Source organism: Pongo abelii, chromosome 2 (assembly GCF_028885655.2).
Source record: "Pongo abelii isolate AG06213 chromosome 2, NHGRI_mPonAbe1-v2.0_pri, whole genome shotgun sequence".
Taxonomy (NCBI): Eukaryota; Metazoa; Chordata; class Mammalia; order Primates; family Hominidae; genus Pongo; species Pongo abelii.
In genome coordinates this window covers 206911377-206938359 of record NC_085928.1, presented here as the reverse complement: position 1 = coordinate 206938359, position 26983 = coordinate 206911377, and the positions used below count along the sequence as shown (strand labels likewise).

The 26983-nt window shown below is 45.9% G+C and overlaps 1 protein-coding gene across 2 annotated transcripts in view; it reads left to right on the top strand.

Moving 5' to 3' along the window:
• Window positions 1-19667, top strand: part of RNF168 (ring finger protein 168) — a 53058-nt gene extending 33391 nt beyond the window's left edge. Inside the window, exon 6 of one of the 2 annotated variants that reach the window (XM_063722628.1) lies at window positions 17999-19667. In XM_063722628.1, the coding sequence (XP_063578698.1) occupies window positions 17999-18127 (129 nt within the window). In that variant the 3' untranslated portion in view covers window positions 18128-19667. Of the gene's footprint in view, window positions 1-323; window positions 7969-17998 lie in introns of those variants that run through there. The other variant, XM_024241197.3, reaches the window with a different exon arrangement.
• The last annotated feature ends 7316 nt before the right edge of the window (window positions 19668-26983 follow it).

Genomic DNA, 26983 nt, shown 5'->3' with positions numbered 1-26983 from the left:
AGTAGTAGCTTAATCTAAATTTGCCCATGAAATAAAAGTACTATTAAGAATAAATATACACCTACTTGGGAGGCTGAGGCAGGAGAATCACTTGAACCTGGGAGGTGAAGGTTTCAGTGAGCTGAGATCACGCCACTGCAGTCCAGCCTGGGCGACAGAGCAAGACTCTGTCCGGAAAAAAAAGAAAAGAAAGAAAGAAATATACCTTATTAGTAATAATAATGTATAGTGACAGTTCAGCTATAGTATCAGTGTAATTAGACTTACATCTTATGATTTGATATTTTCCCCTGGTTCACTCAGTCTTTTTCTGTTTTCTACAGGACTTTGACAGTAGTGATAGGAAAAGCCCAACAGGGCAAGACACAGAAATAGAAGATATGCCAACACTTTCTCCACAGATATCCCTTGGAATTGGAGAACAAGGTGCAGATTCTTCAATAGAGTCCCCTATGCCATGGTTATGTGCCTGTGGTGCCGAATGGTACCATGAAGGAAACGTCAAAACCAGACCAAGCCATCGTGGGAAAGAGTTATGTGTCTTAAGTCACGAGCGACCTAAAACCAGAGTTCCCTACTCGAAAGAAACTGCAGTTATGCCTTGTGCCAGAACAGAAAGTGGGTGCGCCCCCACATCAGGGGTGACACAGACAAATGGAAACAACACAGGTGAGACAGAAAATGAAGAGTCGTGCCTACTGATCAGTAAGGATATTTCCAAAAGAAAAAACCAAGAATCTTCCTTTGAAGCAGTCAAGGATCCATGCTTTTCTGCAAAAAGAAGAAAAATGTCCCCCGAATCTTCCCCAGATCAAGAGGAAACAGAAATAAATTTTACCCAAAAACTGATAGATTTGGAGCATCTACTGTTTGAGAGACATAAACAAGAAGAACAGGACAGGTTATTGGCATTACAACTTCAGAAGGAGGTGGATAAAGAGGAAATGGTGCCAAACCGGCAAAAAGGATCCCCAGATGGGTATCACTTACGCGCTACATCCTCCCCTCCAGACAAAGTGCTAAATGGACAGAGGAGGAATCCCAAAGATGGGAACTTCAGAAGGCAAACTCATACAGAGCATCCAACACCAGAGAGAGGCTCAAGGGATGGAAATAGGCAACTGTCTTTAAAGATGCAGTTGAAGCAGTCAGTTAATAGAAGAAAGATGCCAAGTTCTACTAGAGATCACTGTAAGGTATCCAAAAGTGCTCACTCCCTCCAGCCTAGCATTTCACAGAAAAGTGTTTTTCAGATGTTTCGGAGATGCACAAAGTAAGGCCTAGTAAAGGGAGTGCTTTGTGATCTAGTAAAGCTGGATTGTGAAGCTTTTTCCTGTCATGGAATCTTCATCCACGTGTCATTCATGCTGCTCTCTAGGCACACTCATTGTCCTTAATAAAGGTCTGTGTGATTGTAAGGACTGCATAGACACATGAGCTTCTGCACAGCTCAGCGGTAAGCAGGGGTCCCCTGTCATTTCCTTTCTTAATAACAGATGTGTATTAAGCTTTACAATTCTTATAGATATCTTAAGCTTTGGCCAACTCCAGGAAATCTTCAAGTGCCATTGTCTTTCCAAAAAATGCATGTTTTATGGCCTTTGCTCACCTTTTTGTCATGACTGGTAATCAAAGCAAGATTATACTATTCTGAGTGATTAAGGAGCCCATGCAGAGTTTAAAATCCATTTTCTTGCTATTGTCCAATGTTTACAGAGTACTCAAAAGGTTTTCCTAAGGTAATCTAATTTCCATCTCCAATTTAATTCAATTTTCAGCATTGTAGCATTTCCTTTGGTGTTTTTTCTTTTTTAGACGGAGTTTCAAAATTTGGATTCATATTCATATGTGAGAAATCCCAGATTTTTTTTTTTTTGAGACGGAGTCTTGCTCTGTCATCCAGGCTGGAGTGCGATGGCGCGATCTCAGCTCACTGCAACCTCTGCCTTCTGAGTTCAAGCGATTCTCCTGCCTCAGCCTCCTGAGTAGCTGGGATCACAGGCATGTGCCACTACACCCAGCTAATTTTTTTTTTTTTTTTTTTTGTATTTTTAGTAGAGATGGGATTTCACCATGTTGGCCAGGCTGGTCTTGAACTCCTGATGTCAGGTGATCCACCTGCTTCGGCCTCCCAGAGTGCTGGGATTATAGGCGTGAGCCACCATGCCCGGCCTGTTTCCTTTGCTTTAAAGTGGATTTGAATCAGTGTTAAATCAGAAAATCAGGGTTTTCTAGGAAATTGGGAATTAGTTGCCAGAAAGGAAACTGGACTATGCAGAAGGAGTTAAGAGCTGGGATGAGGCTGGATGGGGTGACTGACAGTCCGGATCATTGAAACTGATTGGGTCGTCAGAAACTGGTCCAGATGAGGATGAGGCTGGATGGGGTGACTGACAGTCTGGATCATTGAAACTGATTGGATCGTCAGAAACGGGTCCAGATGAGGATGAGGCTGGATGGGGTGACTGACAGTCCGGATCATTGAAACTGATTGGGTGGTCAGAAACTGGTCCAGATGAGAATGAGGCTGGATGGGGTGACTGACATTCCGGATCACTGAAACTGGTCCACCATGACGCAGCAGGGGCAGTTTGGCAGAGCATCCTCTTCCCTTGTCCTTGTGAAAGAACACAGGAAACATTTGGGTTTTACAGCTTTTCACACCCTGCTATCAGGCATCAGAATCAAAATTAGTTACTAAATTGGGTGAATTTTTGGAAACCTGCGTTTCTGTTCATCTGCTATTCCAGAAAAAAATGGGAATGTATTACAGGAGAGTTACCTCACAGTATCTTATGTTGTGGAACCTGAAACGTAACCATGTGTTTTCTTATATGATCATTTGTGTTGATACTGCTTTTATTTGAGTTTATGAACAGAAATAGAAAGTATGGTGCTTGGGTTTTGCCCTTTCTTACTCCTGAAAGTTAAATCAGAAGACACTGATTTCATTTTGTGAAATTTAGCTCAGAGACGATTGATCTTTTGTTTCATTAATATGAACGACTATTAGTAAAAAAATAGCTTTAGCAGCATTTCTGCTGATATCTAGTAATCTATTCTTTTAATGTGAAAATACGATAAAATGTCCTGGAGCTAATTCTAGCTTAAATTTGCCAGTATTTCTGTATGTCATTAAGTTTTTTTCCTCTAAGTTTGGTAATAGAAATTTTGTTAATCTTTGCATACTTGATGGCATCTATGTCAATGCTGATTGGTTAATTATAAATTCTGTGCTAATTTAAAACAATTTGCCTCTTAAGGTGATTGCCCTCTGAGTAACAATTGTAGTTAAATGAAGTATAGTTTGCAACTATACTATCACATTGGTCGTTAAGTAAAAATAAATAAACTAACCAAATTTGTCTAAGACAGGCTAAGATCAATCTTCTCATCAAATCAATTTTTCTCTAAGAGTAATTTCACTTTAAGTTTTAGGGTGGACATTCTTGAATGCCTCAAATTAAAAGTTATCTATTTAATCTTCGTGGAATAGTCTGTGACCAAAAAGGAGGGTGTGATATATTCAGGTGTAAATATATCAAAGTGGCCCGGTCGGGCAGCGTCCGCATCTGCACCACCTAAGAACTTGTTTAAAATGCAAATTAGTGGATTCTACCCCAGAGTTAGGGAACCAGGAACTCTGAGGATTGGGTTGACCCATCTGTTTTAACAAGCCCTCCAGGTAAATATGATACATGTAAGGCTTCCTCTCTTCTCTGGGGGCTGCACCTGGGCCTGTCGAGAAAGGACGATTGTGTAAACAGGGTCAAAGAGTAGGGGACCAAAAGTGCACTGCCGCGGCATCAGCGGTTGGTGGTAGAGCGAAGTCTTGAGTGTTGAAGGAGAAAAGACAGTTGGATGGGTGCGTCCGCTTTTGCTGGGGTCAGAATGTGCTAGAGGAGAGGTAATTGCGTTAGAAATGATCAAGGTCAGATTACCAGAAGCAGGGAGAATCCCCAGGCAGGGGATTTAGGTGTAAATATATCACATATATGGTGTGATATATTTGGGATTTATATATTCAGCTAATTCTCTGTGAAGAAGTCTTCCTGACTAAAATTGGTTTCAAGATAAACTAATTTCTCTGTTAGTATTTCTACTCTGCCTACCATGTATGCCTTTTTGTTAGAAACTAATAAATGTATCAGTCACTAGCATGTACTGGTCCTTTTTCCTCTCATTTTTGTGGAAAGGATATGCAAACGTTGAATTTCTCGGGGAGTACTAAGGCTGTGCAGAGGCTGAGAATCTGAAAAATAAAATATTAAAAATAAAAATGGATTATTATGTGTGTTTTACCACAACTTAAAAATATGTAAAAATCAGCTACATAAAAATTAAAAGTTCTGCATAACAAAAACTACCATCAAGGGAAATTGGAAGCTGTGGCAAACTTGGGAAGAAGTAGTTGCAATTCATCACAAAGAGCTAATTTCTTTTTTTCTTTTTTTTTTTTTCAGACGGAGTCTCGCTCTGTTGTCCAGGCTGGAGTGCAGTGGCGCGATCTTGGCTCACTGCAAGCTCCACCTCCCAGGTTCACGCCATTCTGCTTCAACCTCCCAAGTAGCTGGGACTACAGGCGCCCGCCACCATGCCCGGCTAATTTTTTGTATTTTTAGTAGAGACGGGGTTTCACCGTGTTTGCCAGGATGGTCTGGATCTCCTGACCTCATGATCTGCCCGCCTTGGCCTCCCAAAGTGCTGGGATTACAGGTGTGAGCCACTGCGCCCGGCCTAATTTCCTTTATATAAAGTATCCTCCAGTTCATTAAGAAAAGACCAATAACTCGGCCGGGCATGGTGGCTCACACCCGTAATCCCAGCACTTTGGGGAGGCCGAGGCGGGCAGATCACCTGAGGTCAGGAGTTTGAAACCAGCCTGGCCAACATGGGAAAACCCTGTCTCTACTAAACATACAAAAATTAGCTGGGCGTGGTGGCGCGTGCTTGTAATCCCAGCTACTCGGGAGGCTGAAGCAGAGAATTGCTTGAACCCAGGAGGCGGAAGTTGCAGTGAGCCAAGATTGCGCCACTGCACTCCAGCCTGGGTGACAGAGTAAGACTTCGTCTCAGAAAAAAAAAAAAGCAAAAAAGAAGTCCTCAATAGGAAAACCAGAAATGCTTATGTTCCCAAGAAACATCATTCACAAGAAAGTAACTATAACTGGTTCTTAAATATTAGGTGAAAAGATGCATAATATTATGCTAATACTCATAAGTTTGTTCATCCTTCAGATTAGCAAAGATAAGGTTTTTTTTTTTTTTAATCTTGGTAAGAGTGCGAGGAACTAGGCATTCTTATACATTGCTTGGTATGAGTAGATAATTGAAAATCTCTGTGGAGGTAAGTTTGACTATTCTAGGAATTTCTTAAGGCTGTCTTCACATGTATGCAGAATGACATGTACGAGAAATTTTTGGCTGGGCGTGCTTGCTCATGCCTGTCTCAAAAAAAAAATAAAAATAAGCCGGGTATGGTGATGTGTGCCTCAAAAAAAAAAAAAAAAAGATCAGGGCGGCGGGCACAGTGGCTCATGCCTTGTAATGCCAACAACTTTGGGAGGCCGAGGCAGGTAGATCACCTGAGGTCAGGAGTTTGAGACCAGCCTGGCCCACGTGGAGAAATCCCATCTCTACTAAAAATACAAAAATTAGGTGGGTGTGGTGGCGGGTGCCTGTAGTCCCAGCTACTGGGGAGGCTGAGGCACAAAAATCACTTGAACCCAGGAGGCAGAGGTTGCAGTGAGCCGAGATCGTGCCATTGCACCCCAGACTGGGCAACAGAGCAAGACTCCATCTCAAAAAAAAAAAAAAAGTCTTTATAGGAAGTCTGTGATGTTGTTTTTCATAACTCCAACCCACCCCCAAAATCAGGGTGAATACCCAGAAAACACCTTGAGAAGGGAGTATGGGGCTGGACTCAGTGGCTCACACCTGTAATCCTAACACTTTGCGAGGCTGAGGCGGGCAGATCACTTGAGGTGAGGAATTCGAGACCGGCCTGGCCAACATGGTGAAACCCTGTCTCTACAAAAAGTAGAAAAATTAACCAGTTGTGGTGGTGCACGCCTGTGGTCCCAGCTGCTCAAGAGGCTGAGGTGGGAGGGTTGCTTGAGTCCCGGAGGTCAGGGCTTCAATGAACCAAGATTGCACCACTGCACTCCAGCCTAGATGATAGAGTGAGACCCTGTCTCGAAAAAGATTTTATTTGTTGTAGTTTTTTTTGTTTGTTTGTTTTGTTTTTTGAGATAGTGTGTCGCTCTGTCTCTCTGGCCCCCCCCAAAATTTTGAAAGCAAAATGTAGGGCCGGGCGCGGCGGCTCACGCCTGTCATCTCGGTACTTTGGGAGGCTGAGGCAGGTGGATCACCTGAGGTCAGGAGCTTGAGACCAGCCTGGCCAACATGGTGAAACCCCGTCTCTACTAAAAATTCAAAAAAATTAGCTGGGCATGGTGGCGGGCGCCTGTAATCCCAGCTACTCAGGAGGCTGAGGCAGGACAATTGCTTGAACCCAGGAGGAGGTTGCAGTGTGCCCAGATCATGCCACTGCACTCCAGACTGGGCGACAGAACAAGACTCTGTCCCAAAAAAAAAAAAAAAAAGTAGCCGGGCGCAGTGGCTCACGCCTGTAATCCCAGCACTTTGGGAGGCCGAGGCAGGCAGATCACGAGGTCAAGAGATCGAGACCATCCTAGCCAACATGGTGAAACCCCATCTCTACTAAAAATACAAAAATTAGCTGGGGGTGGTGGCGGGCACCTGTAGTCCCAGCTACTCAGGAGGCTGAGGCAGGAGAATCGTTTGAACCCAGGAGGCGGAGGTTGCAGTGAGCCGAGATCGCGCCACTGCACTCCAGCCTGGCAACAGAGCAAGACTCCGGCTCAAAAAAAAAAAAAAAAGTAAAAGAGGCCTGGTGTGGTGGCTTATGCCTGTAATCCCAGCACTTTGAGAGACTGAGGTGGGCAAATTGCTAGAGCTCAGGAGTTCGAGACCAGCCTTGAGCAACATGGTGAAACCCCCTTCTCTATGAAAAACACCAAGTGTGGTGCACGCTTGTAGTCCCAGCTACATGGGAGGCTGAGGTGGAGGATCGCTTGAGCCTGGGAGGCGGAGGTTACAGTGAGCTGAAATTCTAAGATTGTACCACTGCACTCCAGCCTGGGTGACAGTGAGACCCGGTCTCAAAAAAAAAAAAAAGGAAGGAAGGAGAGAGAGAAAGAAAAAAAAAAAAAGGAAAAAGAAAGGAAAATAGCATTGTGAGGAATTTTTGACTTATTTAGCTTTAGTGAACTATTTTAAAAATATTTGAAAAACAAAACGCTTTTCAGATTGGATTGCAGGACATTTACAATCCTGTGAACAATGGGAGAAGCCAGATAAAAATATAAAATTTCTTAAAAGCATTAGTGAGCTGCTAAGACAATGAGGGCCAAAGGGGCTAAGATTCTGGAGAGGGGAGACCTAAAATGCAAACTGATGTTTGCAACCACTTTTTTCCCTGCTAGTCTGAGCTACTTTGTAAGATAAGGCTGGGCAACGTGGCTCATGCCTTTAATACCAGCACTTCGGGAGGCTGAGGCAGGAGGATCACTTGAGTCCAGGAGTTAAAGACCAACCTGGGCAATACAATGAGAATCCAACTCTACCAAAACTTTAAAAATTAGCCAGGTATGGTGGTGCGTGCCTGGAGTTGCAGCTACTTGGAAGGCTGAGGTGGGAGGATTGCTCAAGCCTAGGGGTTTGAAACCAGCTTGGGCAACATAGTGAGACCTTGTCTCTACAGAAAGAAAAGAAAAAAAAATTAGCTAGGCATGGTGGCTTCAGCCTGTAGTCCCAGCCACTTGGGAGGCTAAAGCAGGAGGATCACTTGAGCCTGGGAGGTCAAGGCTGCACTTCAGCCTGGGCAACAGAGTGTGAGAGTATCTCAAAAAAAAAAAAAAAACCAAACCAAAAAGGAAATTGAACTATAGGATCCGTAGCTTTTTTTTTTTTTGAGAGACAGGGTCTTACTCTGTTCCCCAGGCTGGAGTGCAGTGGTGCAATCATAGCTCACTGTGACTTCCAACTCCTGGACTCCAGCAGTCCTTCTGCCTCAGCCTCCCAAGTGGAAAGGTTGCTGGGACTACAGGAACATGCCACAACACCCTGCTAATTCAAACAATTTGTTTTGGTAGAGATAGGGGTCTCACTGTGTTGCCCAGGCTGGTCTTGAACTCCTGGCTGCAAGCAATCCTCCCGCCTCGGCTTCCCAAAGCATTGGGATGACAGGTGTGAGCCACCGTGCCTGGCAGGCCCAGTGACTGACGTGAGTTTGAGAATCAAAACAGTCATGTCATGCAGGAGGGAAAAAATAAAATAATTTTCTTTTTAACGTGGTCTCTACTTGTGTGACCTTGCGGGAGCTAGTTAGCTTTCATTACCTCACTTTTAAATTTGTAATGAGGCTGGGGGTGGTGGCTCACACCTGTAATCCCAGAACACTGGGAGGCCGAGGCGGGTGGATCACCTGAGGTCAAGAGTTTGAGACCAGCCTGACCAACATGCTGAAACCCTGTCTCTACTAAAAATACAAATACTAGCTGGGTGTGGTGGTGCACGCCTGTAATCCCAGCTACTCAGGAGGCTGAGGCAGGAGAATCACTTGAACCTGGGAGGCAGAAGTTGCAAAAGCAGAGATGGCACCACTGCTCCAGCCCGGGCGACAAAGCGCGAGTCTGTCTTAAAAAAAAAAAAAAAAAAAAAAGATTGTAATGAATATCATAATGTAACCACCAGAGTGGCTATGGTAAGTGTAGAGCAGCTGGCATGGCCCTCAGAAAAATAATCCTTAAAAAGTGACAGTTCCTTCCTTCTGGCTCTTCTCCGCCCCCACTGCTCTGCCAGCCCCACTTTTTTCTTGGAAGAGTCTCACTTCTTGGAGTCATCCAGTGACTCTATGCCGCCGTAAGTCCCCAGATATGGCATCCAGTAAATTGCAGTGATCTGTCTTCTGATGAAGCCTCCACTTACCTCTTCTCTGCCAGATGTATCCTGGGTCACAAGAGACCTTGGCTCCAGAAGAAACTGATTCTCAGAAATACCTTGTGACTTACTCAAGTTCTCATACTAGCTCTGCATATGTGGTGTGGATAAAAATTTGGAAAACACACTAAAAACTTGGAGATATTAAAAAGGCAGGATCATGCAGGTGCAAAGTAATCCCACCTGTAATCACGACACTTTGGGAGGCCGAGCTGGGAGGATTGCCTAAGCCCAGGAATTCGAGACCAGCTTGGGCAACATGTCGAAACCCCATCTCTATTATATTAAAAAATTTAGTTATTTTTTAAAGACACGATCCATCTGGAAGGACATACAAGAAAAATAAGACTGCAGAGTTCAGCCTGTATTGTAGGAGAGTTGAGTCTGTATTGTGGGAGAGTTGAGTCTGTATTGTGGGAGAGTTGAGTCTGTATTGTAGGAGAGTTGAGTCTATTGTGGGAGAGTTGAGTCTGTATTGTAGGGGAGTTGAGTCTGTATTGTGGGAGAGTTGAGTCTGTATTGTAGGGGAGTTGAGTCTGTATTGTGGGAGAGTTGAGTCTGTATTGTAGGGGAGTTGAGTCTGTATTGTGGGAGAGTTGAGCGTGTATTGAGGAGAGTTGTATTTTATTTTTACCCATTTCTTCCTGTGTAAAAGTTATAATAAATAATCATAACTTTAAATTTTGAGTCTGATTTTTTTCTGGAATATTTTGCCTGGTTTTGGCAGGATTTGTAACATGGACCCTGAGTTCAATGTGAGTTGGGGGTGACCTTGACTTTTGTGGTGTCAGGCTGCTACAATTAGGCTTCATCCCTAAAGCTTGAATTCAGAAGTCTCTCTCGGGGAGGGATCATAAATTGAGTCTGTCTGTCCATACTTTCTTTTTTCTTTTCTTTTTTTTTTCAGACAGACTCTTGCTCTGTCTCCCAGGCTGGAGTGCAGTGGCGCCATCTTGGCTCACTGCAACCTCCACCTCCTGGGTTCAAGTGATTCTCCTGCCTCAGCCTCCAGAGTAGCTGGGACTACGGGCATGCACGACCACGCCTGGCTAATGTTTGTATTTTTAGTAGAGATGGGGTTTCACCATCTTGGCCAGGCTGGTCTTGAACACCTGACCTCAGGTGATCCACCTGCCTCGGCCTCCCAAAGTGCTGAGATTACAGGCGTGAGCCACTGCGCCCGGCCCCTGTCCATACTTTCCATCATTGCCCTCCATGTCTTAAGGCTCATGAAACGTTCAGTTGTCTCTTTTTACCTCAGGTTAGACTGACTCACTGTGGACTTCCTGAGTTGGAGGATGAGAAGGAGAGCTCATGCTGGTTATAACTGGGCATACTGATCAGGATCTCGTTGAGAAAAGAGAAATCACAATAAAGATTTCAGCAGAGGGTATTCAGTAGAGGGAATTGGTTACACAGGTTTTGGAGCAAAAGAGAACACTGAGATCACCCAAGGATGATAAGCGGAGGAAGTGGCAGCTGAGAAACTGAAGGGAAGGGTTTCGATCACTAGAATGTAGGAGTTGAGGGTTGGGGTAGGTGGACCCCGCAGACCCTGCAGAATTGTGCAGATCTCTGAGGAGAAAATACCTCCCAGCTGCTGCTGCTACCTCTGAAATGTCCCAGTGAGTCTACTTCTAGAAGAGCTGGAATAATTTGGAGGCTGGAGTCAACTGGCACTGCTGGGCAACACGGACTAGAGGAACAAAGAAGAAAGAAGCGTCCTTGGCCGGGTGTGGTGGCTCACGCCTGTAAACCCAGCACTATGGGAGGCCAAGGGCGGGGTGGGCAGCTCACTAGGTCAGGAGTTCAAGACCAGCCTGGCCAACATGGTGAAACCCCGTCTCTACTAAAAATACAATAAATTAGCCAGTGTGGTGGTGCACGCCTGTAATCCCACCTATTCAGGAGGCTGAGGCAGGAGAATCGCTTGAACCTGGGGGACGGAAGTTGCAGTGAGCCGAGACCATGCCACTGCACTCCAGCCTGGGTGATGCAACAGGACTCCGTCTCAAAAAAAAAAAAAAAAAAAGTAGCCCCCTTTTCCTTTCCTCCTTCCTAGAACCGCTTATTGATAGAACTTTACAAGAAGCCAACTGGCAAAGGAGTCTGGGCAAATGGTTTTTGTATCAGCAGAGTTTAGAATGGCAGGTTTGACGCTACAAGATAAGAGGGGGAAAGAAAACACACCAGAGATATTATCCTTTAATAGATTCTGGACTAAGGTGTCTTGAAATGTCTAAGGCAAAACCTATAACGCTCCTATCTAGACAAGATGGATTAGTATGTGTGGAAAAATGGTGCTTATCCACAAATTCCTAGGAGAAGTTAAGCCTCATGAAGGATCTATGGGAGAAAACTGGAGAACCTTTATTTTCATTTATTTTATTTTATGTTTTTGAGATGGAGTCTTGCTTTGCTTTGTCACCCAGGCTGGAGTGCAGTGGCATGACCTCGGCTCACTGCAACCTCTGCCTTCCGGGTTCAAGCGATTCTCCTGCCTCAGCCTCCCGAGTAGCTGGGACTACAGGCGCCCGCCACCATGCCTAGTTAATTTTGTATTTTTAGTAGAGACGGGGTTCTGCCATGTTGGCCAGGCTGGTCTCGAACTCCTGACCTCAGGTGATCCGCCCGCCTTGGCCTCCCAAAGTGTTGGGATTACCGGCGTGAGCCACCGTGCCCGGCCGCCTGGAGAACCTTTAAGTACCTATAGAAAACACTTCCAATTCTTTAGTTTTTTTTTTTTGTTGTTTTGATTATGTCCAGAGCTGATGATTCAGAGAATAAGGTTGTGTTTGCCATCCCCATACACAAATGGGTGGTCACCTAAAGCGACCATTGTCCCATTTTCCTACACCCCTACAAGCCCTACAAATCCCACAATGCCTCACCTACCAGGTGAACCCTCTTTGAAACTTCCTCTGTAGGAAATTAAGCCCTCAGACATCATCACTAAATTCCCAGAGCTCCTAGAAGGATACAATCCAGAAATAATAGAACACCAGGATAAGATTTGATCATTTTTTTTCCCCAGGCTGGAGTGCAGTGGTGCAATCTCGGCCCACTGCAACCTCTGCCTCCTAGATTCAAGCGATTGTCCTGCATCAGCCTCCCGAGTAGCTGGGATTACAGGCGCAAGCCACCATGCCTGGCTAATTTTTGTATTTTTAGTAGACATGGGATTTCATCATATTGGCCAGGCTGGTCTTGAACTACTTACCTCAGGTGATCCACCCACCTCAGCTTCCCAAAGTGCTGGGATTACAGGCGTGAGCCACTGTGCCCAGCCTGATCTGTCTATTAAAAGGAGGGCATTTGCCAGGCGCAGTGGCTCACGCCTGTAATCCCAGCACTTTGGGAGGCCGAGGCAGGCAGATCACGAGGTCAAGAGATCGAGACCATCCTGGCCAACATGGTGAAACCCCCGTCTCTAGTAAAAATACAAAAATTAGCCAGGCGTGGTGGCAGGTGCCTGTAGTCCCAGCTACTCGGGAGGCTGAGGCAGGAGAATGGCGTGAACCCGGGAGGCGGAGCTTGCAGTGAACCGAGATCATGGCACTGCACTCCAGCCTGGGCGACAGAGCAAGACTCCATCTCAAAAAAAAAAAAAAAAAAAGGAGGGCATTGGAAGTAATTAAAAATAGATCATAATGAAGTAACTCTCCAGAGTAAACCTACATTACAACAAATCAAGAGAGAGGAGTTGTGTAACAATCCTAGCAAGAGGCACTGAGATGATATTAAATCAACTTGGTTTTAACATGAGAGAGAACCTTTCCACCCACAAAGAGCTCGAGGTGCTATAATTTGTACAACACTATTATCAGTTTATTGACTTGAAAACAGTGCTTAAAAATCTCAGAATCTCAAGAATAACTTCTGGAAAAGCATCTTATAAACAACAACAAAAAAAGAATTGATTCCTTCTACTGGCAAATGCTTAGAAAACTTATTTTAAATCTTTTATTTGGATAAAGCTAAAAATTACATGAATTTAACTAGTTTGATTTTAGAAGAATTTAACTTTTTAAACTAATAGTACTTTTTGTTTTTTACTTGCCAAGCATTGGGCACAAACCAGTGGTACTTTTTAAAGCATGATCTTAAAAACAAATTTTCCTTTGGGGCTGAGAAGAATAGGTCACAGTCTGAAAAAAAGATGAGGGCTAATTATCTCAGACTTAGGTCTTTAGAGGAAGAAGTAGCAATTTTAATGTTACGTAATAGCAAAAGCCCTAAGTTTCTAAGGCAACCAAAAAGGTTCTGAACTAACCACTGCTCTTTTCTTTGGCTCTAAAAAATCATCCGTGGCCAGGCCTGGTGGCTCACGGCTGTAATCGCAGCACTTTGGGAGGCCGAGGCAGGCAGATCACCTGAGGTCAGGAGTTCGAGGCCAGCATGGCCAACATGGAGAAACCCTGTCTCTACTAAAAATACAAAATTAGCCAGGCATGGTGGTGCACACCTGTAATCCTGGCTATTCGGGAGGCTGAGGCAGGAGAATCGCTTGAACCCGGGAGGCAGAGGTTGTAGTGAGCTGAGATCACACCACTGCACTCCAGCCTGGGCGACAGACCAAAACCTCAGTTTCAAAAAAAAAGAAAGAAAGAGAAAACATTTATTATGAATGGGATTGAGGTTAGGTTTTTTTTCCCCAGTGTTCTGAGCCATTTGTAATTATTTGAGTTCTTTCCCTATTTTTCTATTGGTTTATTGGTTGTTTTCTTCTCAATTTCTAGGGGCCTTTTTTTTTTTTTTTTTTTTTTAACAGGATGTTGCTGTTTCCCAGGCTGGAGTGCAGTGGCGTGATCATAGCTCGCTACTCCAGGCTGGAGTGCAGTGGCGTGATCATAGCTCGCTACAGCCTTGATCCCCTGGACTCAAGCGATCCTTCTACATCAGCCTCCCTATTAGCTAGGACTACATGAGTGAGCAACAATAACTGGCTGAAATTTTTTTCTTTGGCACGGTGGGTGGTAGAGACAGGGTCTCACTACGTTGCCCAGACTCTTCTCCAACTCCTTGCCTCAAGCAGTCCTACCACATCGGCCTCCCAAAGTGCTGGAATTGTGAGGGTGGGCCACTGTCCCCAACCTTAGGTGGTCTTTGTATATTAGGAAGATTGACCCTTTCTATATAATGAGTTACAGAAACATTTCCAAATGCAAATCAGAGTTCCCACACTCCTAGGAAAAGACACATTGTTCTATGGCTGTGCCAACAAGTAACCACTAGAACAGTTTAGAAATCTGTCGCATCAGTCAGGGACAACTCGGTTCATTGACTACACCTCTGAAAACCAACAATCATTGACAGCCTCATATTTTGAAAGTCAGCTCATGGCTGGGCATGGTGTCTCACGCCTGTAATCCCAGAAGTTTGGGAGGCCCAGGTGGGCGGATCACCTGAGGTTGGGAGTTCAAGACCAGCCTGACCAACATGGAGAAACCCCATCTCTATTAAAAATACAAAATTAGCCAGGTGTGGAGGTGCGTGCCTGTGATCCCAGCTACTCGGGAGGCTGAGACAGGAGAATCAGTTGAACCCAGGAGGTGGAGGTTGCAGTGAGCCAAGATCACGCCATTGCACTCCACCCCAACCTGGGCAACAAGAGTGAAACTCTGTCTCAAAAAAAAAAAAAAAGAAAGAAAGAAAGTCAGCTCATATTAGTGATTTCATACCAGAAAATGCAGTTCTTTTTTTTTTTTTGAGATGGAGTCTCACTCTGTCGCCCAAGCTAGAGTGCAGCAGCACGATCTCGGCTCACTGCAACCTCTTCCTCCCAGGTTCAAGTGATTCTCCTGCCTCAGCCTCCCAAGTAGCTGGGACTACAGGCATGTGCCACCATGCCCAGCTAATTTTTGTATTTTTAGTAGAGATGGAGTTTCACCACGTTGGCCAGTCTGGTCTCAAACTCCTGACAGGTGATCTGCCTGCCTCGGCCTCCCAAAGTGCTGGGATTACAGGTGTGAGCCACCACGCCCAGCTGTCAAGGGAGTTCTTGCTTGACAGCGCTAGCTTTCCTAGTCTCCGTTGAGAGTAAGCAGGACAGTGGCTAATGAGATTTGCAGAGAGAGACAGTAGAGACACTTCTTTGGATTCCTCTGGTTTACATTTTTCTTATGGCAGCCACTGCTACAGCAACCAGTTCTTTCTTCTAGTTTTTTTAGAGAAAAGGTATCCCTCTGTTGCCCAGGCTGGAGTGCCATGACGTGATCTCGTCTCACTGCAACCTCAAACTCCTGGGTCAAATGATCCTCCCACCTCAGCCTCCTAAGTGGCTGAGACCACAGCCATGCACTACCATGCCCAGCTAATTTTAAAAAAAATAATGGTAGAGACAAGATCTCCCTATATTGGTTGGGCGCGGTGGCTCATGCCTGTAATCTCAGCACTTTGGGAGGCCAAGGCGAGTGGATTGCCTGAGCTCAGGAGTTCAAAACCACCCTGGGCAACATGATGAAACCCCATCTTTACTAAAATACAAAAAAATTAGCCAGGCATGGCAGCAAGAGCCTGTAATCCCAGCTACTCAGGAGGCAAAGGTGGGAGAATCACTTGAGACTGGGAGGCGGAGGTTGTAGTGAGCCGAGATCACGCTACTGCACTCCAGCTTGGGCAACAGAGTGAGACTCTGTCTCAAAAAAAAAAAAAAAAAAATCTCCCTATATTGCTCACAGTGATCTCAAACTCCTAGGCTCAAGCAATCCTCCTACCTCAGCCTCCCAAAGTGCTGGGATTACAGGCGGGAGCCACTGGGCCTGGCCTATAGCACCCAGTTCTCACTGGACTCTCAACAGCTTCTGTGGTTGCCACCGCATAGCACCTGACCTCAAGCCTGTGCCATGTGTCAGGTCTGGGATGATTTTACCCTACTCACAAGCTAATAAGTTAGCCTGTTACTGCTTCATGAGTGTTGGCAGAAGACATCAAATTCCTGGTACGAGAAAAAGGACTTTATTACTCATGGCACAGCAAGCAGCAGGAGTATCATGTTTGTGTCAGTTCTCCTTGCCAAGGAGATGAGAGCGTGGCAGTACTTAAAGGAAACTCATTCTTGGATAGCTACAAGAATCTTTTGGGGAGGCATTTTGAAGGAAGCTGAGGTTCTGTGTGAGCAAATGAGGGGTGACCTGCCAGCAAAATTGTGGGTAAGTGCTAATGTGACCTTATTTGCACCCCTAGGCTGATAAGAACTGGAACAGTCAAGTTACACTTCTAAAATGCCTGTAGGTATTGTACGATGAGATGGCAAGGACAGGATCCTAGAATCAGACATGGATTCAAATTCTGCTTCTATTTTTTGTTTTGTTTTCTTTGTTTTTTGAGATGCAGTCTCGCTGTGTCGCCAGGCTGGAGTGCAGTGGCACAATCTCAGCTCACTGCGACCTCCACCTCCCAGGTTCGAGCAATTCTCCTGCCTCAGCCTCCCGAGTATCTGGGATTACAGGTGTGAGCCACTGTGCCTGGCCAAATTCTGCTTCTAGCTGTGTAGCCCTAACCTCTCTGAATGTTTCCTAAACTGTAAAATAGAATTTATTTCTCATAAAATTGTTGAAAAGATTCAGTGACATCGCATATATGTGATAGGATAAGTTTTTAAAATATTAACGAATGTTTTACCCTATCCTTGGATTATGTGGTCCTTCTCCCATTTAGTCATCTGGGCCGTTCTCCATTTCTTCCTTCAGGAAAGGGTTCACCTGGGAGAAAAAGAAGTTAGTTTCATGCTTTTGCATTTCAAAAATCTACCTTTCAGAGAGAAACAGAACGAACTCAACACAAGAAAATAGATTTGTAAGTATACCTGATGTTGGCTGGGCGTGGTGGCTCACACCTGTAATCCCAGCACTGTGGGAGGCCAAGGCGGGTGGATCACCTGAGGTCAGGAGTTCAAGACCAGTCTGACCAATATGGTGAAACCCTGTCTCGACTAAAAATATAAAAATTAGCCGGGCGTGGTAGCAGGCACCTGTAATCCCAGCTACTCAGGAAGCTGAGGCAAAAGGATCACTGAAACCCGGGAGGCAGAGGTTGCAGTAAGCTGAGATTGCACCACTGCACTCCAGCCTGGGTAACAGAATGAGACTCCATCTCAAAAAAAAAGAAGCATTGGCTGGGCGCGGTGGCTCATGCCTGTAATCCCAGCACTCTGGGAGGCCGAAGCAGGTGCATCACGAGGTCAGGAGGTCAAGACCAGCCTGGCCAACATGGTGAAACCCCATCTCTACTAAAAAATACAAAAATTAGCTGGGCATGGTGGTGCGCGTCTGTTATCCCAGCTACTTGGGAGGCTGAGGCAAGAGAATCTCTTGAATCCGGGAGGCGGAGGTTGCAGTGAGCCGAGATCGCACCACTGCATTCCAGCCTAGGCGACAGAACAAGACTCTGTCTCAAAAAAAAAAAAAAAAAAGGCAGCAGCATTACAAGTTCACGTGCAGTGTGAGCTCCTAGAGAATGAGGCCTTGAGCCCCACACCCCTGCAAGCTCCAAAACAACATAGCAAGGGTGACAGCCTTAGACAAACTCCGAGTTTTCCTTGCCCCAACATTTCCTGAGAATGTTTTTAACTGAAAAATTAAGATATATAGTAGCTTTACAAAAGGAACAATTTCCATTGTAACACAATCATTAAAAGGGAGTGAAAATGAAGTAATAGCTTAATCTAAATTTGCCCATGAAATAAAAATACTATTAAGAATAAATATACACCTACTTGGGAGGCTGAGGCAGGAGAATCACTTGAACCTGGGAGGTGAAGGTTTCAGTGAGCTGAGATCACGCCACTGCAGTCCAGCCTGGGCGACAGAGCAAGACTCTGTCCGGAAAAAAAAGAAAAGAAAGAAAGAAATATACCTTATTAGTAATAATAATGTATAGTGACAGTTCAGCTATAGTATCAGTGTAATTAGACTTAGATCTTATGATTTGATATTTTCCCCTGGTTCACTCAGTCTTTTTCTGTTTTCTACAGGACGTTGACAGTAGTGATAGGAAAAGCCCAACAGGGCAAGACACAGAAATAGAAGATATGCCAGACCCCAGCTCGCTTGCTCACACACCCCTCGCTGCTCCACGCCTGGCTCGCCCTTGGCAAGCATGAGATCCAGGCTGGTAGCATGAGCTGAGCACAGCCTGCCAGGCTGAGTGGGCAAAATGACCCCAGAGGCCCTGAGTAAAACTCGGGCAAAGGTGCCACCAGCCACAGAGTTTTCTGACGAGAAAACCAACACCCCAAGGACCCTGCAACACTCCCTCCTCCACCTCCCCAGGAGCTGGGACTACAGGCGCTTGCCACCATGCCCAGCTGTTTTTTTTCAGTAGAGATGAGGTCTCACTATATATGCCCAGGCTGGTCTTGAACTCTTGGCCTCAAGTGATCCTCTCACCTCAGCCTCCTAGGCGTGAGCCACCATGCCTGGTCGATAATATTTTTAAACCACCATAGCCCTGAACTGCTTTGTAAGAGGGAGTTCCTGGGACCGGGCGCGGTGGCTCACGCCTGTAATCCCAGCACTTTGGGAGGCCGAGGCAGGCAGATCACGAGGTCAGGAGATCGAGACCATCCTGGCTAACACGGTGAAACCCCATCTCTACTAAAAATACAAAAAAATTAGCCGGGCGTGGTGGCGGACGCCTGTAGTCCCAGCTACTCGGGAGGCTGAGGCAGGAGAATGGCGTGAACCCGGGAGGCGGAGCTTGCAGTGAGCCGAGATCCTGCCACTGCACTCCAGCCTGGGCGACAGAGCGAGACTCCGTCTCAAAAAAAAAAAAAAAAAAAAGAGAGGGAGTTCCTTTTCCGTGAAATTAAATCTAGACAAATACCTGGATCCCGTTATCATAAGGTGAGGGACTTGGATAAGAAGTAATTTCCTTTGTAAATATGCCCTATAACACAATCAGGGCCAAAGAGAAAAATGCAGGAATCCGCTGGGGGCTCTGGGAAAGCTCTTGCTTTGTCCTTCCACGTTCGTGACTTAAGCACTGGTACGATGGCTGGAGCTGCAAAAGCTTTCCCACAGACACGAGCAAAAGGCCAGGAGTTATCCGCTCTGATGTCACTGAACCAGTACCAGCCTGCCTACCCCTTGCCTTCTTGTTAACGTAAGAGAAACAGGCCGGACGCGGTGGCTCACACCTATAATCCCAGCACTTTGGGAGGCCGAGGTGGGTGGATCACTAGGTCAAGAGATGAAGACCAGCCTGGCCAAGATGGTCTCTACTAAAAATACAAAATTAGCTGGGTGTGGTGGCGGGCACCTGTAGTCCCAGCTACTTGGGAGGCTGAGACAGGAGAATCGCTTGAACCTGGGAGGAGGCAGAGGTTACAGTGAGCCAAGACTGCGCCACTGCACTCCAGCCTGGCGACAGAGTGAGGCTCCATCTCAAAAACAAAAAACAAAACAAAACAAAACAAAACAGAAAAACAATCTTCAATTACTAAAGCCTCTGGTATTCAAATGTTCTGTTATTTGCAGCCAAAACCACTCCTAACTAATGCCGTTGACATGGTAGCAGGTTAGGGGAAGGAGGAAGAAAGGAATCAATTGTCAGCTTTTGATTTTTTTTTTAAGAGACAAGGTCTTCACTCTAGTTCTCTTCTGAAATAAATAAATAAATAAATGAAAATGTTAAAAAAAAAAGAGAGAGAGACAAAGTCTTGCTGTCTTGTCCAGGCTGGAGTATGGTGGCGTGATCATAGTTCGCTGTAACCTCCACCTCCTGGGCTCAAGTGATCCTTCCACCTCAGCCTCCTGAGTAGCTAGGACTACATGTGTGTACCACCCCACCTGGTCATTTTTTAAACTTTTTGGAGAGACAAGGTCTCCTATGTTGTCCAGGCTAGTCTTGAACTCTTGGCCTCAAGGCATCCTCCTGCCTTGGCCTCCCAGAGTGGTGAGATTAGAGGTGTGAGCTGCAGCCACAGCCTTTGCTTTTTTTTTTTTTTTTTTTTTTTTTTTTGGAAACAGGGTCTCCCTCTGTTACTGAGGCTGGAGATCATGGCTCACTGCAACCTCAACCTCCCAGGCTCAAGTGATCCTCCTGCCTCAGCCCCCTGAGTAGCTGGGACAACAGGCGCGCACCACCATACTGAGCAAATTTTTGTATTTTTAGTAGAAACGGGGTTTTGCCATGTTGGCCAGGCTGGTCTCAGACTCCTGAGTTCAGGCAATCCACTCACCTCAGCCTCCCAGGTGCAGGGATTACTGGCTTGAGCCACCATGCCTGGCCAGCTTTTGAATTTTAAAACCTGCAGATGGGTCAAACAAAACTCGAGCTATAGCCAGGCCTCATGTCTCATGTGTATCCCAGTGCTTTGGGAGGCTGAGGTGGGAGAATCTCTTGAGGCCAGGAGCTTGAGGCTGCAGTGAGCTATGATCATGCTACCGCACTCCAGTCCAGGCGACAGAGTGAGACCCTCGTCTCGGAAAAAAAAAAAAAAAAAGGCTATGGCCAATAGATTTGGTAGAACTGATGACAAGTAAACAGGCCACCACATCCTTAGACTACGTAAAGGTTCCCTGGTCTGGGAATAATAACAGTTTTTTCGTTGTTACTTTTCCTATGGTGCTGATGGGAATAATAAAAGTTAAATTGATAAACTGAGTTATAGAAAAATAAAATTATATTTCCTGTTACATGAGTTTGTGTATGAAGATACACACTTACAATATAGCAATTCTCATTTGACTGAAAATGTTATTCCTTTCTTACCTTTTGATGTCTTATTATTACAATTTTCCCTGCATGTCCATGGGGAATTGGTTCCAGGACGTCCCTTGGATATCAAAATTTGAGGATTAGCCAGGCATGGTGGCTCACGCTTGTAATCCCAGCACTTTGGGAAGCTGAGGGGGGCGGATCACTTGACGTCAGGAGTTCAAGACCAGCCTGATCAACATGGTGAAAACCCATCTCTACTAAATATCAAAAAAAAAAATCTGGGGCTGGGTGCGGTGGCTCACGTCTGTAATCCCAGCACTTTGGGAGGCTGAGGTGGGCGGATTACCTGAGGTCAGGAGTTTGAGACCAGCCTGGCCAACATGGTGAAACTCAATCTCTACTAAAAATACAAAAATTAGCTGGGTGTGGTGGCGGGTGCCTGTAATCCCAGCTACTCGGGAGGCTGAGGCAGAAGAATCGCTTGAACCTGGAGGTGGAGGTTGCAGTGAGCTGAGATCGTGGCACTGCACTCCAGCCTGGGAAACAGGGCAAGACTCCATCTGAAAAAAAAAAAAAAAAAGCCAGGCTTGGTGGCAGTCACCTATAATCCCAGCTACTCAGGAGGCTGAGGCAGGAGAATCGCTTGAACCCAGGAGGCAGAGGTTGCAGTGAACAGAGATTGCGCCACGGCACTCCAGCCTGGGAGATAGAGTGAGAATCCATCTTACAAAACACACACACACACACACACACACACACACACACACACACAACCCCCCCGCCCAAAATCTGAGGATATTCAAGCCTGGGAGACAGAGTGAGAATGCATCTTACAAAACACACACACTCACACACACACCAAAATCTGACGATGCTCAAACCCCTGATATAAAATGTGTAGTATTTGCATATAACCTACATACATCTTCCTGTATACTTTAAATCATGTCTAGGTTACTTAGGATACCTAATAACAACATAAATGGTGGCCAGGTGTGGTGGCTCACACCTGTAATCCCAGCACTTTCGGAGGCTGAGGTAGGCGGATCACTTGAGGTTAGAAATTCGAGACCAGCCTGGGCAACCTGGCAAAACCCTGTCTCTACAAAAAATACAAAAATTAGACCAGGCGCAGTGGCTCACGCCTGTAATCCCAACACTTTGGGAGGCCAAGGTGGGCAGATCACCTGAGGTCAGGAGTTCGAGACCAGCCTGGGCAACATGGTGAAACCCCGTCTCTACTAAAAATACAAAAATTAACTGAGTGTGGTGGCGCATGCCTGTGGTCCCAGCTACTCAGGAGGCTGAGGCAGGAGAATGGTGTGAACCCAGCTGGAGGTTGCAGGGAGCCAAGATCACACCACTGCACTCCAGCCTGGGCGACAGAATGAGACTCCGTCTCAAAAAAACAAAACAAAACAAAACAAAAAACACATATGCTATGCAATAGTTGTTATACAGTATTGTTTAGTGAATAATGACCAAAAAAAAAACAAAAAAACCTTATACATGTCCAGTACAGATACAAACCAAAGTTGGTTGTTCTCTGAAAATTTGCTTTTCTTTGTGACCTTTGCTTTTCTTTCTTTTCTTGCTAGAAACCAACTTTTTATCATGTTTTTGTTTTGTTTCTGTTTGTTTGTTTTATTTATTTATTTTTTTTGAAACCTTTTTTTAAATCTCCTCCCAGGCTGAAAACCTTGAAGTTACCCTTCACTTTTTCCTCTTCCTCAGCTCCTCGGTCCCTCTGCTGTCGTTTCTTGACTTCTCTACCTTTTAGCTGATCTGTGAGGGAAGGTATTTGGATAGACAATGAGAATAACTGAAAAGCTGGATATTGTTTTAAAACAACAAATATCCCTCTTAAAGTCATAACAGAGGTGGCAAGATAGTAAGGAATTAGTGGGACAAGTCAAATCTTAGAAAAGAAAAGGAAGTCTGGGCACGGTGGCTCACACCTGTCATCCCAGCACTTTGGGAGGCCAAGGCGGGTGGATCACCTGAGGTCAGGAGTTTGAGACCAGCCTGGCCAACATGGTGAAACCCTGTCTCTACAAAAATTAGCTGGGCGTGCTGGCTTACGTCTCAAATCCCAGCTACTCGGGAGGCTGAGGTGGGAGAATCGCTTGAACTCGGGAGGTGGAGGTTGCAGTGAGCTGAGATCATGCCATTGCACTCCAGCCTGGGCAGCTGAGCAAGACTCCATCTCAAAAAAAAAAAAAATATATATGTAAGAAAAGAAAAGGAAGTGGTGGCCGGGTGCGGTGGCTCACGCCTGTAATCCCAGCACTTTGGGAGGCCGAGGCGGGCGGATCACCTGAGGTCAGGAGTTTGAGATCAGCCGGCCAACATGGTGAAACCCCATCTCTACTAAAAATACAAAAAAATTAGCTGGGCATGGTGATGGGTGCCTGTAATCCCAGCTACTCTGGAGGCTGAGGCAGAAGAATTGCTTGAACTTGACAGGTGGAGGTTTCAGTGAGCCGAGAATGCGCCATTGCACTCCAGCCTGGGCGACAAGAGTGAAACCCCAAGGGGCTGTGAAATAAAAAAGTCAAAGGCCAAGACCACCAAAGGTGGGGAATCGCATTAGTTTGCTAGGGCTGCCATAATAAAATACCACAGACTGGGGGCTCAAATAACAGAAATTTATTTTCCCACAGTCCTAGAGGCTGGAAGTCCAAGATCAGGGCTGGCAGGTTTGGTTTCATCCGAAGGAGCCTGTGCTTGGCTTGCAGAGGGATGACTTCTTGCTATGTGTTCCTGTGCTGTCTCCTCTGTGCGTGCTCCCTCGCCCATGGTGTCTGTCTGTGTTTCCTAATTTCCTCTTCTTTTTTTTTTTTTGAGACGGAGTTTCCCTCCTGTTGCCCAGGCTAGAGTGCAATGGCATGATCTCGGCTCACTGCAACCTCTGCCTCCTGGGTTCATGCGATTCTCCTGCCTCAGGCTCCCAAGTAGCTGGGATTACCAGGCACCCACTACCACGCCCAGCTAATTTTTGTATTTTTAGTAGAGACGGGTTTTCACCATGTTGGTCAGGATGGTCTCGATCTCCTGACCTTGGGTGATCCACCCACCTTGGCCTTCCAAGGTGCTGGGATTACAGGCGTGAACCACCGTGCCTGGCCCATTTCCCTTCATATAAGGACACAGTCAGATTGGATCATGGCCCACCCTAAGGCTTCATTTTAACTTAATCCCCTCCTTAAAGGGATACAGTACCATTCTGAGGTACTGGGGAGTGAGAGCTTCAACATAGGAATCTGTTGGGAGGAAGGGGGCACACAGTTTATCTGCCAAAAGAGATCTAATAGGAAATGCTCCACAAAACACTAGGACCTCTCTGGTAACGAGAACCAGAAAAAAACAGCCCTTCTACTCCTCGCATCGTGAGGCTGCAAGGAAGGTTACCTTGGTGATGGAGGTGAGGAGAGGGGGCTGCCCTGAGAAGCCAGTTCTTACATGTTGATTTGCAGCCCAAATTCATATTGTGTGTGTGGTTCAGAAAGCTTCAAATGATGAGTTGAGTTAGGTTGGTACTGGTGTGGTAGTGCCCATCAATGCCAGGCAGGAGCAAATGTAAATTCCCTCTGGAGAAATGTCCCATCTTAGACCTCAACAACAAATTCCTACACTTTTTTTTTTTTTTGAGTCTCGCATCTCGCTCTGTCACCCAGACTGGAATGCAATAGTGCTTTTTTTTTTTCTTTTCCTAGGGTCTCACTGCCACCCAGGCTGGAGTGCAGTGATGCGATCAGAGTTCACTGCAGCCTCAAACTGGCCTCAAGCAATCCTCCCATCTCAGCCTGTCTAGTAGTTGGGACTACAGACATATGCTACCACACCCAGCTGACTTTATTTTATTTTTTTGTACAGACAGGATTTTGCTATATTGTCCAGGCTGGGATTACAATTTCTTTACCCATAATAAACATATGGCTGGGCGCGGTGGCTCACCCCTGTAATCCCAGCACTTTGGGAGGCCGAGGTGGGTGGATCATGAGGTCGGGAGATCGAGACCATCCTGGGTAACACGGTGAAACCCCGTCTCTACTACAAAAATACAAAAAATTAGCCAGGCATGGTGGCGGGCACCTGTAGTCCCAGCTACTTGGGAGGCTGAGGCAGGAGAATGGCGTGAACCTGGGAGATGGAGCTTGCAGTGAGCCAAGATCACGCCACTGCACTCCAGTCTGGGTGACAGAGCGAGACTCTTGTCTTAAAAAAAAAAAAAAAAAAAAAAAAAAGACATATTTTATTTTATTATTTTATTTTATTGAGATGGAGTCTCACTCTGTCGCCCAGGCTGGAGTGCAGTGGCATGATCTTGGCTCACTGCAACCTCTGCCTCCCGGGTTCAAGCAATTCTCCTGCCTCAGCCTCCCAAGTAGCTGGGATTACAGGTATGCACCACCATACCCGGTTAATTTTTGTGTTTTTAGTAGAGCCGGGGTTTCACCATGTTGGCCAGGCTGGTCTCCATCTCCCGACGTCAGGTGATTTTCCCGCCTCGGCCTCCCAAAGCGCTGGGATTACAGGCATGAGCTACCTCACCTGGCCACATACTTATTATATAAATCCATGTCTGAAATTCCAGTATTGAACTATTTGCAAGTCTGTTAGTTCTATCTGTTGTTCATACTGCTTCTAATACATGGTACTTGCTTTTTGTGTGTGTATACTTAGGCATTTTCTTTTTTACCGTGAGCTGCTTATTATTATTATATTTTTTTTACAAAATTATGTGGGCCAGGTGTGGTGGCTCAGCCTGTAATCCTAGTACTTTGGGAGGCGGAGGCGGGCGATCACCTGAGGTCAGGAGTTTGAGACCAGCCTGCCCAACATGGTGAAGCCCCGTCTCTACTAAAAATACAAAAATTAGCTGGGCGTAGTGGTGCGTGCCTGTAATCCCAGCTACTCAGGAGGCTGAGGCAAGAGAATTGCTTGACCCCGGGAGGCGGAGGTTGCAGTGAGCTGAGATCTCGCCATTGCATTCCAGTCTGGGTGATGGAGCAAGACTCTGTCTCAAAAAAAAAAAAAAGTAGAAATTGTAATTGCCTGATGGATTCTCCCTGCCCACGGCACAGACGAAACTAGTTCACTGAGACCGTGGTATTGCCATAAAAAAAGTGTTTAATTAATATGACGCCAACCACATTTGAGATGGAGTTACTACTCAAATTAGTCTCTCCCAAGGCTTGAAGGTTAGGGTTTTTGTGGACAATTTGGTGGGCAAGGGGCTAGAAAATGAGTGCTGCTGATTGGTTGGATATAAAATTATAGGGGTGTGGCAGGGCATGGTGGCTCCCGCCTGTAATCCCAGCACTTTGGGAGGCCGCGGCGGGCGGATCACCTGAGGTCAGGAGTTTGAGACCAGCCTGGCCAACTTGGTGAAACACCGTCTCTACTACAAATACAAAATTAGCCGAGCGTGGTGGCACATGCCTGTAATCTCAGCTGCTTGGGAGGCTGAGGCAGGAGAATTGCTTGAACCCGGGAGGCAGAGGTTGCAATAAGCCGAGATCACGTCATTGCACTCTAGCCTGGGCAACAAGAACAAAACTCCATCTCAAAAAAAAAAAAAAAAAAGGGGTGTGGAAAACAGTCCATGTGTGCTGAGTTCACCTCTAGGTGGGGCCACAGTGATGAGTCCCAAGCCCAGGTGGGCAGTCCAAAGAAAAATCTCAAAAAAGTAATCGTAGGTTCTGCAATAGTGACAATATCTATAGAAGCAACTGGGGATGGAGAAACTACACCTGTTTTGTGGCTTCTGGCCACATGATTCCTGAGTAGTAAGGGATTATAGAAACTAAATTTACAGGCTGGGCGTGGTGGCTCATGCCTGTAATCCTAGCACTTTGGGAGGCTGAGGCAGGTAGATTACCTGAGTTCAGGAGTTTGAGAACAGCCTGGCAAATACAGTGAAACCCTGTCTCTACTAAAAATACAAAAATTATCTGGGCGTGGTGGCAGGCGTCTGTAATCCCATCTACTTCGGAGGCTGAGGCAGGAGAATTGCTTGAACCCAGGAGGCGGAGGTTGCGGTAAGTTGAGATTGCACCACTGCACTCCAGCCTGGGCAACAAGAGCAAAACTCAGTCTCAAAAAAGAAGAAAGAAAAGAAAAATAAACTATGCTTACATTTTCACAGAGTTCAGGCCCCTCCCATAGTCCTAATCTTGTGGCCTTTTATGAGTTCTACGAAGGCGGTTTTTGGTCCTCAAGCAAGGAGCGGATTAGTTTTAGGGAGGGACTGTTATCATCCTTGTTTTCAAGTTTAAGGGTAAACTAAATT